The sequence below is a fragment of the Crocodylus porosus genome, unplaced genomic scaffold (assembly GCF_001723895.1).
Source record: "Crocodylus porosus isolate Cpor-Errol unplaced genomic scaffold, CroPor_comp1, whole genome shotgun sequence".
Classification (NCBI taxonomy): domain Eukaryota; kingdom Metazoa; phylum Chordata; order Crocodylia; family Crocodylidae; genus Crocodylus; species Crocodylus porosus.
The window spans coordinates 162440782-162457294 of record NW_017728886.1 but is presented as its reverse complement, the minus strand read 5'-3'; the positions used below and the strand labels follow the sequence as shown (position 1 = coordinate 162457294).

The window sequence follows — 16513 nt, the reverse complement described above, 5'->3', positions numbered from 1 at the left end:
AGGAGGCAGGCATGCGTTTGGTTTTTTATGACTTTTATATTTTGTTCTGTAAGCAATGAGGTCTGCGTGACTTACCTTCCAGAGGTTTCAGGACCATAGACTGGTTGGCAAGGACTGACCCTTTGGGTAAATCTGCACCACAATCACTCCCTGGTATCTCCTAAAGAAAGCAACTCCTATCCTTTTCTTGTCTTTTGTTTCTTTGTTGGAATTACTTTTTACCTTGCAACTTCTGTTTGGTGATGTCTATCATTCTTAAGCTAAAGCATTAAGCTATAATTTTAATGTCATTTATGTTTTCTATCTTTCCTTTGTTTAGTTTTAGAACCAACTTTATAGTTGAAATATGCTTAAAATAACTGTCTTATTTCTTTCAGTATTTATACTGAAGACAACAACATTATATTGTTGGAATGGATAGTTTCAAGGTGATGAATGTATGCTTACTTCCTAGCATGAAATAAATTTCACTCAAAATTTCTCTGTTCTTTAAACAATAGCTCAGCAAAGATAATCTTTGGAACCAAGCAAGCATTTGGAACCAAGCAATAACAGCAGCTAAATAGCCTATTTGGATGTATAACTCTATTTTGTTCCTCTTAAAAGAGTTACATTGCTTTTCAATGGGGAATCAAGCAGCCTTAAAAATACTTTGGCAGAAAATCTAATGTAATGTTTAAAAAAATGAAGAATAAGCAAAGGATATAAGTGTCTCCTTTTAATAGAAAAATTAATCAATCAATATCTGCCAACACAATTATATATGCAGATGTACTTGAAATTCTACTCAGGGAAAGATTGGGTGATCTATTTTAAGCCTGTGTTAACATACATATATTGCTTAAAATGTGTCATTGTCACACCCACCTTCAGAAAATTAAAAAATTCATTTTATTAAATTCATTTCGTATTTAGGAAGGAGTTAAAACTTTCAAAAGCATCCTGTGCTTACTGCTTTAATCTGGGAACAAGTGGCTTTATACATAAAAACAACCAAGCTGTCATGTTAAATCTTACTTGCATACACCTTTGATTAGAATAAGTCATTAGATAAATACAACTGTAATTAAATTTAGACAACTAGAATAGTTGTAGATTAGGGTTGTATCAATTTACTCTATTGCAGCTCAGGGAGATCAGAAGCTCCCAGGTCAATAATATTCGAGCTATCACATTCTATGATGGACCATTCAGTCATTCTCAGTGCTCTTGAGAACTCATTTAAAAGACTAGCAAATCCTAATGTGCCGAACACTTAGATGTTGGCTGAGAATTGACTTTTATTAACTTCTGTTGCATTGTTATTGTATGGTGTTAAAAGCTTCCTACTTCCTTATTTTCCTAACTTTTTTGAGTTTAAAATAACACTCAAATGTCTATTTTAAGTGATTTTAAAGGGACAAATCTAGCATGTCCTTCAGGTCTGTAACCTGATGCAGAAAGTTTAGAATCAGAAGACAGCTCTGTTTTCTGCACCTCTACTGGTGGACACATTGCCTGATCCATACACTCCCCAGCACTATTTGTATATGAATGAACATATCACAAACAGTTCACCCCAAGAATGAGAGAGACCCCCAGAACTGTGACAAGTTGGCATGGCTATATTACTATGGTTGTCCCCACAGGGCCCCTTATTGTACAACTGCAAACAGCATCCAAGGGCGTTTGGTCTGCAAAATCAACTAGTAAAGTACATATTTTATTTCCTGAATGCATGGTTAAAATGGATAAACTATTTTTTTTTTTTTTTTAAAGAAAAAGGAGTTTTGAGCACCATGAGCTCTTCTATGCAATGTACCTATCTGTTTCATTCCCAACAATTTAATTCCTTCTAGAAAGCAAATGCCAACAAGAGTGAAAGCCAGAAACAGGTTCATTTCTCTGATTAAGTTGTGCATACATGAGAAGGAAAGGAGATACTGGTACTACATGTCCTTCAAAAGTGCTGTTCTAGAAAAGGTACAGGAAATATATACTGCGCGGTTTCTACATAGCTTAAACACAGTTTATATCATCATGAGTTGATGAGGAAAGGCAAAATAACTTCCAATAGTATGGTCCCTTTTGTATGAATATGAGGTGAAAAAGACCTTTCCTTTAAAAAACCTGAGTGCATTTTTGTACTGAAAACGTGATTATAAGAAAAGAAATTTTGATTGTCATACTTCTATACACGGACGTGGTCTGTTTAAATTGATCTACAGGCACAACCTAGGTTGTGATAAGCTGCATCATTTTTTTGTGATGACTCTTCTTCAGAGCACCACCTGCTGAAAGAAATCACTGAAGACAGCCTGACTACTGACTGCAGTTGCAGAAACCTTCTGAAACTTGACAGCACTGGTAATGAGTCTTTGATCATTCTTGGAATATCTTATGTCCCAAAGGGAGGAAAACTGGATTTTCTGATGCTGAGACACTACTGAAGCAAACCCTAGTCAGTTGGAAGGCTTGAAGGGAAAGCCTCCAATAACTACTTCACTTCCAACTGGTGTTCCCTCTGTAGTGGAGTTCTTCCAGAGATTAGGGTGTAAAATGTTCATAAAGAATTGGAAAAGAAGAGCTCTAATTTAACTCAGAGATGCTCAACCCCCAGCCCATGGAGCTGTAAAATCCAGCCCATGGGTTTCCCACGGCTCTGGAAATTTGGTAGTGGGGGAACAGTGGCAATTAACATTCCACCACTCCCCCACCACTGAATTTCCAAGCCCCATGCAACTGGATTGTGCAGGGAGATCAGGCCCTGCTCTCATGAGAAGGACTGAGCCAGTCAGATCCAGCTGTACAGCAATAGCCCGGCTGGGGCTTGATGCAGCCACTCAGGATTGGGCCCCAGCCAGGCCATTACTGTGTGGCTGTATCAGGCCCCAGCTGAGCCAGCACCATATGCCTGATAGAGCCCATCAAGTGGATCTGGCCTGTGGAAGGACCTGGCATAGCTCATCTGGCCCATGGATCAAAAAAGTTGGGCACCAGCAGTTTAGTCTAGTATTTATTGAAGATCCAGTAAAAATGCCAGGTGGGATTTTTCAAAACCACTAAAATAGATTACCCTTTCTTACCAATAGTTTAATTCCACACTCTTCAGACCCCAAATGCAAGAGTTTAAGACTTTACCACTATACAAATCAGCTGCACTCTATGGTCACCAATGTAACTTCTAAGTTATAAAAAGAGCGTCATCTAGCCTGATGGATCAATGGCGTGTGGAATGATGACAGAGGTAGAAAACAGCATGATCTGACTTATTGCTACAATCACAGCTCCATATGCCAGTAGCTCAGCAAAAGAGTACCTGTTATTATAAAAGCATTGTGGAAATGTGTATAAGAGAAGTTCTCTTGAATAGGTAGCAAAAAAGGGGATAATCAGTCAAGGAAAGTGGGGGATTTTCCTTCCATTTGCTTGCAATACCAAACTTGGCCAAAATTTTCATATACTACAACTATTTATTTCTAATGAACCAAATTCCTAATTGTACATCACCTGATGTAATGGAAAATGCCCACTGAAATTTTGAAAAGGACCTGTGATTTTTAATTCTTTTCTAAGAAAAAAAGTGTCTTACCATACAAGTGTCTAGATCCTCCAAACGTTCTATTTCAGTCAGATCCTCAACTGTGATGATGGAGCGTTTAGCTGGTTTCTCTTCAGCTAATTCAATCTCTAGTGATTCCTGATGTGGAAGTGGCTTCCCACGTCTTGTCAAATGGTCAGCCTAGGGAAAGGAATACAGGGATGAAACTAGTAATTAGAAAAAGGGAAAGGGAGAGAGAAGTTGTGCACTGCGATTATTACAAATCACCCTTTATAGGTGAGCAGTAGGGAAGATAAACTATGTACATCAATGCTAAAATCCCTTCAGTCTTCTACAGAATGACCTTCTTTTCCTGCCACGAACACCAGATGGTGAAAGTAAAGTGTGTTTATTAAATGGCCAAAAATCCATGATTCCAAAACTAAAGAAAAAGACATTTTTTGTTAAGTGGCCACTTGACTTCAGCAAGGAACTGAAGAGGGCAATTAGAAATAAAAATACAGTGTAAATCATTTTATAGACATCCAGAGACAAAACGGGTACCATTTCTAACCCTTTAGTTACTGAGAAGCCTGTTCTATATCATCTACTTTAGGATAAGTCACTAAGAAGCCCATTATATATCATCTACTGCAGATAAGCATTTTAAAAACTGCTCAGATAAGTAATAAAAAAGAGTCCAAAAAAGAGTTGGCTTACAGAGGATGCTGTCCACTGATGTGAATTTTTAATAACTCTTGGGAAATTCCAGAAAACTGGCAAAGTATTGACACTGAACTAACAGTCAAGGAAGGCAAGCAGTGTGACTTAGATATGTTAATGGCCAGTTAGCCAAGTAACAGTCCAAGCAAAACAGTGAAAAAGCTGATATAAAAAAATCAATTCATAAAGAATAAAAGGACTGGAATACAATTAATGGCAATCCACAATTTTTTATGCAAAATTGGTCTTGTCAAACAATGAAATCGTATTTGTTTGATGAGATTACACATGAGGCTTATGAAAGTAATTGTGCAAATATAACATACATAGACTTCAGTGAAGGGTTTGACTTAGTACTGCCTGACACTGATTACCAATTAGTATGATACAATATCAACAAAGTACCTATTTAACAGATTAAGAACTGGATGACTGAAGGATCTGAGTACATTGTCAAGGCAAACAATCACTAAAATGGATTTTTCTACTGGAAATCTACCAAGATGCTTTACATCCTCAAAGATTTGGAAGCAAACATAAAATCATTGTGGGGTCATGGAGGCAGTCCTGCTTGGGGCAGCAATTTGGAAAGCAATCAACTGTCTCTCATGCTCCTACCCTGTTTCTGGACCCTCTCCTTCAGTGAGATGAATAGTTGCTGGTTCCAAGAATTTGTTACTGAGTCCCTGATTGCAGTTTTATTTGGCACCATGTGATACTGACTGGCCTGTGAGACGGATGCAACAGGAGCACTGGGAGACAAGAAAGCCCCAAATGCTAGTAGATACGTGGTAAAAAAATTGTGCCATGTTGTATGTCTGCTGGCTGCAATAACCAGAGCCCTAGATCAAGTGCAAAATGAAATGCAACAGCATACCAAAACTCTACATATTCTTAGGATGGGAGGTATGTTACTGAGCTCAATACCATTAGGGCCATTTGAATATGTTTGTTCATAAAGTGTTCACTTGAAAATTTGAAAACCATTTTTAGACTAGTCCTTTGCAATCTCAGAAGACTCAGTAGTAAATCCTCAGCAGTTTTTGAATAAACCTTCTTATAGGATTTCAACCACCTGTACATCAGTTGCATCTTTACCACTCTCAAATTGAAAAATGTGTTGATCGAACTCTCCCTCAAGAGGCTTTACCATGCCAAACTAATTTGCACAGAAAGCAGTGGCATTCAGATTCAGATGGTGATGGGCATTACATGGGCAAACTAGATAAATAACTATCAAATTTGAAGTTGGAACTATTTTAAGTAGACCCATTATATGTTTCTTCAAATGTATTTCCACTGTAGTACATAGTATAAAGCTGAAAAGGAGCATTTATAGTAGCAATAGCATAAAGATTATAAAGCAAATTTATCTTACACAGATAATGATAGTCTGTTTTCCTGACATAAAACTTGGATGAGCATAACAAAGCCATGAAAAAGATGCTGCCAATGCTGTTCATGTTCTTGGAATATTTTAAACAGACTGAAAATACTGCAAAATCTTGGAATTTATGTATTTATAATATTACATAATTTATGATTGTCAGCTATTGTTACTAGTCTTTTTGCATACTTCTAAAATCTAGCATTATCAAACCAAGTTCTGATATGACGATCCTCTTCAGTCCCCTCTGTGTGACACTTACAGCATAAGAGCCTGTAGGCTGTTCTATGGATGCATATTCGAATTGCTTTTTTAATCTTCAGGAAGCAGGTACATCTTCAATAAGCAACTAAACCACTTAGAAGCAGTCCTTCCAGAGAACTGTTCGTTTGCTTTCTGTGTGATCCCATCTTGTGTTCCAAGCCATGAAATCACATTTCTGATGTAGCTTAAATAGGCACTGGGTTAGAAACCAAGGTCTCTCCAGCCTGTTCCTAATGAACTCTCTCCTTTATTTTATAAGTAATGCCTCATATCTTACTACAGTAGCCAGTAATTGTTTTAATTAATGACCATGTATTCTTGAAAAAGGGGCTATGTAATGCAGCCTCTTCTGTAGCTGTGTTTTCATCTTAAATCAGAAGAATATTTACTCCATGACAACAATGCACATAAATCCAATGATGAAAAATGAGCAGTTTCAGATACGCAGTTGTAATGAAGAGGAGTTGAACAAGTCATGAAGACAGTGTTCTTAGGATGAACCAAAACACTCAGAATTGTGCAAGCACTTACCAGTTTATGATGGGAATGTGAAAGCGCATCCAGGATTTCATCTACAATTCGATCAGACAGGAAAGAAGCTACTGTCAGCTTTACTTCACTGTGAAAATAGAAAATGAGAGAAGCATAACTTAATCACACCAGAGAATTTTGCCATCTTTATTGCATTATTTCTGTGGTGTAAAGTGTATCTGAGATCCAGCTATTGTATTTGAAATGAAACATAAGAAGGTGTGAGAAGAATTGAGCACTTCAAAAATAGGCTATAAACATAAGAACTCCTGTGCCATTTTTAACTTGCTTCTAACATTTTTAGAATCTAAAATGAAAACATCTGGCCACGAGAATTAAATAAGAACCATAGTCAGATTCACTGAGGAACAATTCACACACTGATATTAGAAAAAACAAATCTGGTTTAGATGGGGGACTAAGACTGTCTTGACTGTTTAAGTCTTATTTTGCCCAACAACCCTGGCAGCATCTACACATTCATTAATACACTTTAGGTAATGTGCATTATATTTTAGACCTCCACTGTGAAGTACTAGAAGAATGCACATTAGCCTATTGTAATGTACATTAGCTAAAGAGCATGGTTTTCTGTGATGCCTTAATGAGCATTAAAATAGGTCAATGTGTATTAAAGTGCACATGTAGACATACCCTGTGTACATTTCCTCATCTCCTTTCTGTGGCTTTCTTTCAGTCCAAGGGTGATTGCATGTTGCTGTATTTTTAATTTCTGCTATTACCATTACTTGGCTGCAAGTTATTTGAGCTCTTTTCCTACCTTAAATGCTTTATTCTAGCTAGCCCTGAGTATCTTATCTTGCGGTGAAGAGAAACAGCAGACTACAGACTCACTGCTAGATTGAAACATGACATCTGTGCAACTGGGCTTGTCTTAACTGCAAGAGTTACCTCAAGTTACTACTGCATTGCAGTATGAGCACTCACACTGCAAATCAACTTTCAGGCTACACAGAGCAAACAGAATAGCAAGAGATGAGTTATGCTAACTTGAACTACAGCATGTACCTACATCCCTACTGCATTACTAGCTTGAGTGTCAGCACTTGGCTTGAACTTAAAGCATCACATCCCCTGAACTACAGGTGTGTTTGTGTGGAGAGAGGCTGTGTTAGAGACAACATGGAAGTTAAACTGTGGTAGACATAGTTAGCTACATTAGTCTGAAGCCAAGTAGAAGGCAGGGTAGATTTGCACCTTACAGCCTAATTAAAGCAGAGATATACAAAGAGAGAGCACACACTTTTATGGGCTAGAGATAACTTCATTTAAGTTGTGAGTCAACCATGTAGTGAAGACTTTTGGGACTGAGGTATATAATCTATGGAACTGGAATTTACTATAGAATTTGTTGAAGTTGGGCTCGTCTTCATCAGTAGCTTCTTTCCATGGAAATGCATGGAAAACTCTACCATGTATCAAGAGTTTCTGGTGAACAGTTTTTTGGTGAGAAGATAATTGGGTTGCATATGTCACTAGAACTATGGGACAGGACTTCCTTGTATTACACAGCTTAACTATTTTTAATAGTATGTGGTAGGAGAACATGTGGCTTGATGTGCGAGGAAAAACAGGTATTTACAACTTCTAACAACCCCCCTTCCCCCAAAAAAGTGAGGAGTTCTATGGCTTTCATTCTCATGAAAGATGTAACTAAGACTTCAAGACAGTGTTTTGTAGGCCACCTCTTACCTAGTTAACATTTTCAATTGCTCATAACCTTTTCTTTGAGACTTTCCATGTTTGGTTTCAAAACAAAGTTTTTTGTTTTTTGTTTGTTTTTTTTTAAAGGGAAAAAGAGGATAGGAAAATGAAAAATGTAATTTAATCTTTAGAAAAAAAAACAAACCAAATCATATATATGGCAATTTTGCTCCACTGTACATACTCAATTCTAAATTGTGGGGTTTTAAAATTAAGTTTCTATTTTTCTCTCATTGCAAACAGACAATTATCAAAATATAAAATGATGTACTTTTGCTGTCAACCCAGCCTCGCCGAAAACTGCCCACAGCCAATGACAGCAATATGAGCTCAACCATACTGTGTATCTTGAATATTTTCTGGCATACACTTACTAAAGAAAATTCCAATGCTAAACAATGTAGAAAGTCCTACCAAATGCACAAAACAATCAACATAGAAAACTAGATGCAAGTATTTGTTTTCCTGTTGCAATAATTTTGTGTTAGGTAAACAAAAACATTAACATTTTTCAAAGACACATGATTTTTCATTCGTGTCCCTTTAAGCTATACACAAAAAATACAGGAGTAGCAAATATTGTATATATAATACAGAACTACACCTGCAGATTAGGATTACTGTAGAATCTAAATATTTGCATTTCATTGGGCCTATATGATGTCTTAATGCTCTCCATAGAACTTTGTATGTTGTCTCGTGATTTATGGAAACATTCAGAAAACACACCAATAGACAGAGAAAGTCATGCACCACCAGACTCTTTAGCCACACTTCTAAAAAGTCCTTTTAACACACCTAATTTTGTTGAGGATGTCAATTCCAGACTGTTCCAAGAGGACATTTTTCACAAAGGTACGAGGGATAGAAATCTTCTCAGTGCTAGCTTCAATTAGGTCTTGCCGTATGTTGGTTTTTTTCATCACATTTGGGCAAAGGTTTTCAGCTGCATCCACCATAGACTCAAGTAGTGTCTGCAGCACAAAGTGAATGAAAACAACTGAAAAAAGAGAAAAACTCAATACTGTACACAATGGCTTTCATTAAAGCCACAATCTTAGTGCTCTGCAATGCAATAGCATTAAAGTCCTTTTAAACCTGGGACGTTTGGGATCCAACCAAGAGTCGCAAATTAAAAGCATTTATAAAATGAGCTGAGACAAACAATTTACCTATTTTTTTCAAATATTAAAGTTATAACTTTATTTGCTTAATTATCAGTACAACGAATAGGCTCCTATTGGGCACTCAGGACTGTATTTGCACTCTTAAGTACCAAGACTGCTCTGTTATAGATGTCTAATAATACTTCCAAAGTTCAGCTACGCTGTGCTCTGAATCGGCAATTGTCTTTAGCAATTTAAGCCTTCTCATGTATAAAAGGCTTCAGAGCCTGAGATGAAGATGATGACAATGTACATTTGCATGTGCTTGGAATTTACTAGCAGCATTATCAGGAATGGACACTGGTACAATTTCTGAGGTATACAAAAATTTACCAGCATGAATCTCATTGCCATGCGTTCACATACAATTTATATAGTGTCAGCTACACATTTTTTAAATCTGATCAATTATTTTTAAAAGAAAGTGATGTCTCACAAGAGCTGGATCTTTAAGATCTTATAAGAGAATTTCTGCTTTCATTAAAAAGGCAAGTTTCTAGTTTTCATGGCCGCAAAGAAAAACTTGGAATTACAAACTATAAACTTTCCAAAGCCTGATGACAGAAGGAAACCTATAAATACATTTAAAAATCTCATATCTTGACAATTCTTTGTAGGCTTGGGATGGCACTACTGTATCTATGCTTACTCTCTCCTCTACTGGATCTGTTTGCTGCTCTTTAGGTTTCAGCTGTGCAAGCCTTGCTTAGAAAAGCCTTTTACAGAACCTAATAGAAAGGTTCGCGTTCAAGTTCTGCACAGGACAGTCAGTAAGAACACTACTGGAAAGTAAAACTGACAGCCAACAAAGCAGTTCAACCAACCACCAGTCAGCAACATTTTTGGTCAGAGTGCCAAAACACCCACAGCTTCAACTTGTAAGATGTTGATGTGCCAGGGGCAGATGGCAGGAGAGCCATGAGGGGCCAAATCCTTGCCATTGCTGTGTAGCCCCGGCCCCTTCCCTGCCATCCACCCAGAGGCATGCGTGCCAAGGAAAATGCCTTTGAGTGCCACACTCTGGCACCTGTACCGGGTGTTACCTACCCCTGAAACAGATGGGTCACAAATACATAATACCCACAAGCTGGAAAATAAGGCGCTCTGTCTTAGGAACTTGTATTTCCTTTATCACTGGTGTGCACCCCTAAGTTCAACATATTTATCCTCATGCCAGCCTGATGAGGCAGGTAAGTGCTATTAATAGCACTCCAATTTATAGATGGGAAGCTGAGACACAGGCAGGCTAAGAGACTTAACCCAGGTCACCAAAAAAGACTGTGAGAATGTGGCACTGAACCTTACTTTCCAAAGTCCTAGGTAAGCACCTTAAACAAGAGAGCACCCTACCTCTAACTTCCTTAATTCTAATAACTGCAGCTATAGTAGGTATAGAATTTTCCTCTTTAATGTACCAAATGGAAAGCATTGAAAGTATAATTAATAATAAATCTCATTATACTTTTGATACTTTCCATCTGATGCATCCAAGAGGAAAATGTTATACCTACTTTATTTCCAGTAATTGCCTACAGTTGTGTGCGTGTGTATGTGTAAATAACAAGCAAATAAACTTTTCTAGTCAGACAGCTTTATTGTCATATAGTACTTCTTGGAAATCCTAAGAAAGTAAGAGCAGAAAAAAAGAAAGAGGGCCATGATCTTCTATGGAAAAGACCTGAAGTCATCCACACCATAGCAGAAGTTCAAGGTTCCAGTAGAGGGAAGAACAGTACTTGTAGTGTGAGCAGTGCTCCGTGTCATGAGGGTTTCTTACTGGTTCAGTGATATACTGAACCTGGGAGGGTACCAACCTGGCAGGGTACCAAGATACCTAAAATCATGCAGCAAAATAAATATACAACCTTCTTGAGTACTCTCTCCACTTGTCTCTCAGCAAAGATGCTCTTGTCTGGGCAGCAGCCTTCAGGAAGTGCATTTAGAACAGAGGTGGGCAATTAGTTTGGGCAGAGTGCTGCTTAGTGAGTTTTGGCAAGCCATCGAGGGCTGCATGACAGGCAGCCCAGGGCAGATAAATATTAATTTTCTAAATTTTTTAGGGGCCCTGCGGGCTGTATAGAATGGCCCAGCAGGCCACATCTGGCCCCCAGGCCGCATTTTGCCCACCCGATTAGAAGCATCTTTTGCATGCTCTCCAGAAGGAGAAGTCTTACAACCGGGGTGGAAGAACACACGCTTTCTTTTTCTCTTAGAAAAACCATCTCCATGATGCCAGTAAACACTCTTAGTCCCCTCACATATTATGGAACATACATAGGGAAACTGAGTAATCTGATTACAATCTAAAATACGTCTGCAACACACACACACTGAACAGTGAAAAAAACAAAAAGTGGGCAAGCCAACCCTACACAGATTTAAATACGACTAACACAAGGATACAGAAATGGAAATGAGAGAATTGCAGAGGGGTGAATACACAAGTATAACACAAAGGAATTCCTTGTGTTTTAAAGTCTCCATAATGCTACTTAAACCCCAGAGAAAGCTTTCCATTTTCCTCAAAACATCTTAGCTAACTGACATTTAAATCTAAGAAAGCCAACAAGTGGCCACCACCTCAGTTTTAAGTACACAAATGTAGGCCAATTTGTGTCTGTATATGGGAGGGAGAGGCACTGCCACAGATAAGGGACTCTAGCACTAGACCAGGAGACCTGCACCCAGTGCAGCTGCAGTGTCACTCTCCCAATGTGCTTTGGGTACTCAGGAGGCTGTGAAGTGGAACCTGCTCCAATTGAACCATTCGTGGAGTCACACTGATCACTCATGCTCTCCTTGTTCCAGGACGGACAAAGAAACATAGGTGTTTCTGCAGAGGAATGAATCAAACTGTCCCTTGAGTCCTTATGAAAAGTCTTCCCTTGCTTCAAGATCTTTTTTATTTCCTGGAGTTTCCCATTCAGTCTACCATCTTCACTGGCAGAATAAGACAGCTTCTTGTATCAGCAAGAGATTTTGACTGGTGACAATGCATTGACAGGGACTTGCAAAGTACAGCGTAGAAACTCTATTGCAATTTCTGTTTCTTTAGTAAATTCACTTATCGTTCTTTTCACTCCTCTCTTCCCCTCCCCAGTTCTCCTTTGAGAGAAAATTCCTGGTATCTGATCTGTTAAAAGATTTTTCAGCAATTTTTCCCAGCTTCTTATGACTAGTTTTTGGAAATGTGACCTCTAGGCTGTGTGCAGACATTTAATAACTTTACTAGAGGCAGCAGTGTGTTACTTCAACCCAACTCTGTAGCATCTGTAAAGATTAGGTACTTCAGCAGGGCTTTTAGGCACTTTTATCAAATAGCTGATCCAATCAGCTATTAGACAAGTGCCAAAAAAGCTCCACTAAAGTGCCCAATTTTACAGACATCAGGTGAGCCAGGTTGAAGTAACGTGCATGCATGGGGTTCAGTGTGGGAATGCACCAAGTTTAAAGTAAAGTGCCATTTTTTCTATGTCTGCAGGCACCCCTAGTTGCTAAGGCAATTGAAGCCAAAACCAGAAGTCCACTTAGAAGACTTTAGGTGCAATATTTCTCCTGAGGTCACTTTTACAAACAGAACTGTATTTACATGATCTTAGTGTAAACCCCACAGGAATTCTTGATTCAGAATAAACTATTCAAGGAAAAAAAAAACAACTGATCCCTCTCTATCTCCTTCCCTCCCCTCCTCCCTCGTGGCCCCAATTCCTGCCTTGCAAAATAGATCAATCGCAATACTTGAAAAGTCTCCAGCCTTGCCAGTAAAGACTTCTAAGATGCCTTTAAGCTATAAGGCACTTCATAAACTTTTGGCACTAGTAATTTTAAAAGTTTGCAAATATTGATCTAAAAGGTGCCCTTTACTTTCAGGTGTGAAAGCATAAATGACTATGCAACACATTAACTCAAATGTATGCTATGAAGCACATCGAGGCAGCACTTCTACAAACAAATTCTAAAGACAGCTTTTCTTCTGCAAGGCTGTTTAAAATGCACAGGACTTGTTTGAAATGCACCAGTCCTGCCCAGAGAACAGAACTGATTATGTATATTTCAGTGATAGCCTGGAAGCTCTATAGTCAAGAATCTTGTGGAGAGATTAGCTTCACTTCTACAAGCTCTTATACACAGGAGAGATTTAAAATAAAAACTGATCCACAGACTCTTTGCCTTATTATGTACAAAGAGGAGAAGGGACCAAATACCCAATAATTGGCAATATTTTCCTCCTCATTAACTTTTTAATTTAGAAAAAGTAATTAGTCATGGGGCATTATTATTCCTTTTCATTACATTCCCACTGACTAAAGCATTTTTATTTTGTCTCAGCTGAACAGAGCTTAATCTGCAATTTCAGATTCTGTGATATGTTTAAGTATAGTGAAACACAGCCAAGTTGCTAACCAGTTGGTGAACTGGAACATGCTCTGATTGGGTAATCTCAAAACGACATTCTGAATTTCCTTCACAAAAAGCCTAGCAGCTACTACCATCTTCCATCTTGCCCCAGAGCTGGGCAGATACATTTATTTCATGCACAATGTACATTGTATATACGCCTGTTCCTTACCTCTTTTTATCTAATTTAAAGCAATCAGGCACCTAGGTGACTGAATAAATGTGGATTTTAGAAATTAATACCCAATTGAAGAACTGCACATTTGATACACAGCTTGCCAAAGAATCCCTTGGAATGGACATCAGGATTGCTAAAACCTGATTTTTTTAAAAAAGAAAATAAAATAAATCAGAAATTTTAGTGAAATAATGTTTTTTGGTATAAATAGGATTTAAAAAATATTAAGTTATTACAATGTATGTATTTCTTTCTTGTTATAAATAAACCTGATTAAAATAAAATCTAAACCCAATACAAAATAGTTAAGGACTAAACTGATTATAATCTTTAAAAATATTAAAATAAAAGAATTAAAACAAAGTATCCATCAGTTTCCATCACAAACACCAAGTTGTAGGTTGCATGCTTTTCCAGAACAGGCGAACAACATCTAGTTTTTGAGGTCAAACTTTATAAACATGGCACAAGAAGATGCCAGATGCAGTGTTTGAGAAGGAAACTTAGCAGCACGCAAAAAACATTAATGCAAAATCCATTAATCTGAGTCTTGATGGGTGAAGCAACATCTACAATGAACCAATATGCATTTGTGTGATAGCAAAAGATGGGAGGGTATATTTTATAGAAACAACCAATACATTAGGAAACACTCAGGCAACAGAACAGTTAAATGTGGTAGCAGTACACTCCATACAGACTAAACACATATTCAAATATCAAGTGCATAACTTTGTCACAGTCAATGCTGCAAATGTAGCAAAGATGGGAAGAAATCTAGAAGATAATGAAGGAAACCTGGAAACTTGTAAAATATGGTTGCAATGTTCATTTGATGCAACTTTTAGGCAATTATTTTAGTTCTCCAGGAAAAAAAGGAATGTGTTGCTGAAATTGCAAAATAGTTCTGTAACAACTCTTTTGCCTTCACTTCACTGAAGAGAGCATCTCCCCTATGATGTATTAGGGAATCCAGTGATTGACTCTTTAGAGCTCTTATTTTAGAATGTCTTCAGTTTGTGAAAAAAATAGTGAAAAATGCACTGAATTATCAAAGTTAAAGTGATCAACATTTGACTAAAGATACAATTAAGACAATAAGCCAAATGTGCTGAAATCTATTTCCATAGTGTTGAACAAACTGCTGCCGTACTGTAAAATCTGTTGAAACTTTGATAGAACTTCAAGAGAAAGCTCTCTCTCAATGGAGTTAAATTGTAGACACTAAAGAAGCAGATATATCAGGTGCTTACTCCACCTTATTGTCAATATCCTCAGGGCCAAGGTCCCAGATGAAATGCCTAACTGCTGAAGAGGAAGATAATACTATGACATGGGAAACTAACAGCCATTTACCAATCAAGTCAACCATAGCAAGTTTCAGGGCTGGAAAACAATCTATTTGAGTTAGAGGTACACTGATACATTGGTTCAATATTGGATTGGTTGGTACCAATATAAAGAAAACTGGCTGCGCTGGAAATTGTCCAATAAATGCCCGTGCTGCACACAGCCGCTGTACAGCACTCAGGCAGTGAGGAACAGAGCCAGCAGTATAGAGAGCTGGAAGGGGAGGGGGGAGGGAAAGTGTGTGGGGGGGCAGATTAAGGTGAGGGAGGGGACATGAGCAGGTACTGCCCAGGTGGGGAGGGGACGGTGGTGGCTGGAGCTGCAGCTTATGGAGGGGAGGCAGCTCCTGCTGCTGCTTGCACCCCAAGAGGACACGGGGGGGGCATGTGCCCCCCGGATTTGCATGGGGTGAGGAGGGCTGTAGCTGGGACTGTGTGTGGCTCTTCTCAGTGGGACCTGGGCTCCAACTGGGCACCAGCAGTGCTGGGATGATGCTGCATCCACCCAAAATTTTGCCGCAGTTCCACTCCCAGCACCACCACCGCCAGCCACAGCTCCAGCTCTTCCTGGAGTGTGGGTGGAGGCAGGGCATTATGCTGGGGCTGCACCTGGTGGCAGCGGCACTGGGAGCAGAACTGCAGTGAAATCTGGGGTGGATACAGCATCCTCCCAGTGCCAGCGGCGCCTGTTCTGAGCTCAGCCCCCACCAAGAAGAGCCCCAGCTGCAGCTGACCCCATGCAGATCTGGGGACCACATGCCCCCCCAAAGCCTCCTGGGATGCAAGTAGTGGCAGGGACCACCTCCCACCAAGCCGCAGCTCCGGCCTCCCCCCCAACGCCCTACCTGGGCAACACCTGCCACTGTCCCCTCCCTCACTGTGGGGGGTGTTGATCTGCCTTCCCCCCCCCCCGCACTTCACCCACTTCCTCCTCTTCCACCATACCAGAACTACCAGCTGACGGCAGCTATATCAGAAATTGGATTGGTATCAGCCAATATGCCTCCTTAAATACTGACCAGTATCAGCCTCAAAAATCTCTACTGATGTACCCCTAATTTAAGTACACGTTTGCTGCTCATGGTTTGTTTTTTTGCTGGAAAAACTGTCCCCCTCTTCTAGTCTATGAAAAAAATGTGCAAGGAGAGGATAATCTCCACCCTAGAGTTCTAAAGGAACTGGCTGAGGTCATTGCAAGTCCCCTGGCACAACTTTACAAGCACTCGTGGTGCTCTGGTGAGGTACCGGAGGACTGGAAGAGGGCCAACGTGG

General features: G+C 39.1%; 1 protein-coding gene across 1 annotated transcript in view; it reads right to left on the bottom strand.

Moving 5' to 3' along the window:
- The window catches only part of CARMIL1 (capping protein regulator and myosin 1 linker 1), a 278825-nt gene that overhangs the window by 45803 nt on the left and 216509 nt on the right, over positions 1–16513 (bottom strand). The window contains exons 28-30 of the mRNA XM_019540133.1: positions 8949–9124; positions 6426–6513; positions 3572–3721 (exon numbers count right to left, since the gene is read on the bottom strand). Coding sequence (XP_019395678.1) covers positions 3572–3721; positions 6426–6513; positions 8949–9124 — 414 coding nt within the window. The remainder of the gene's footprint in view (positions 1–3571; positions 3722–6425; positions 6514–8948; positions 9125–16513) is intronic.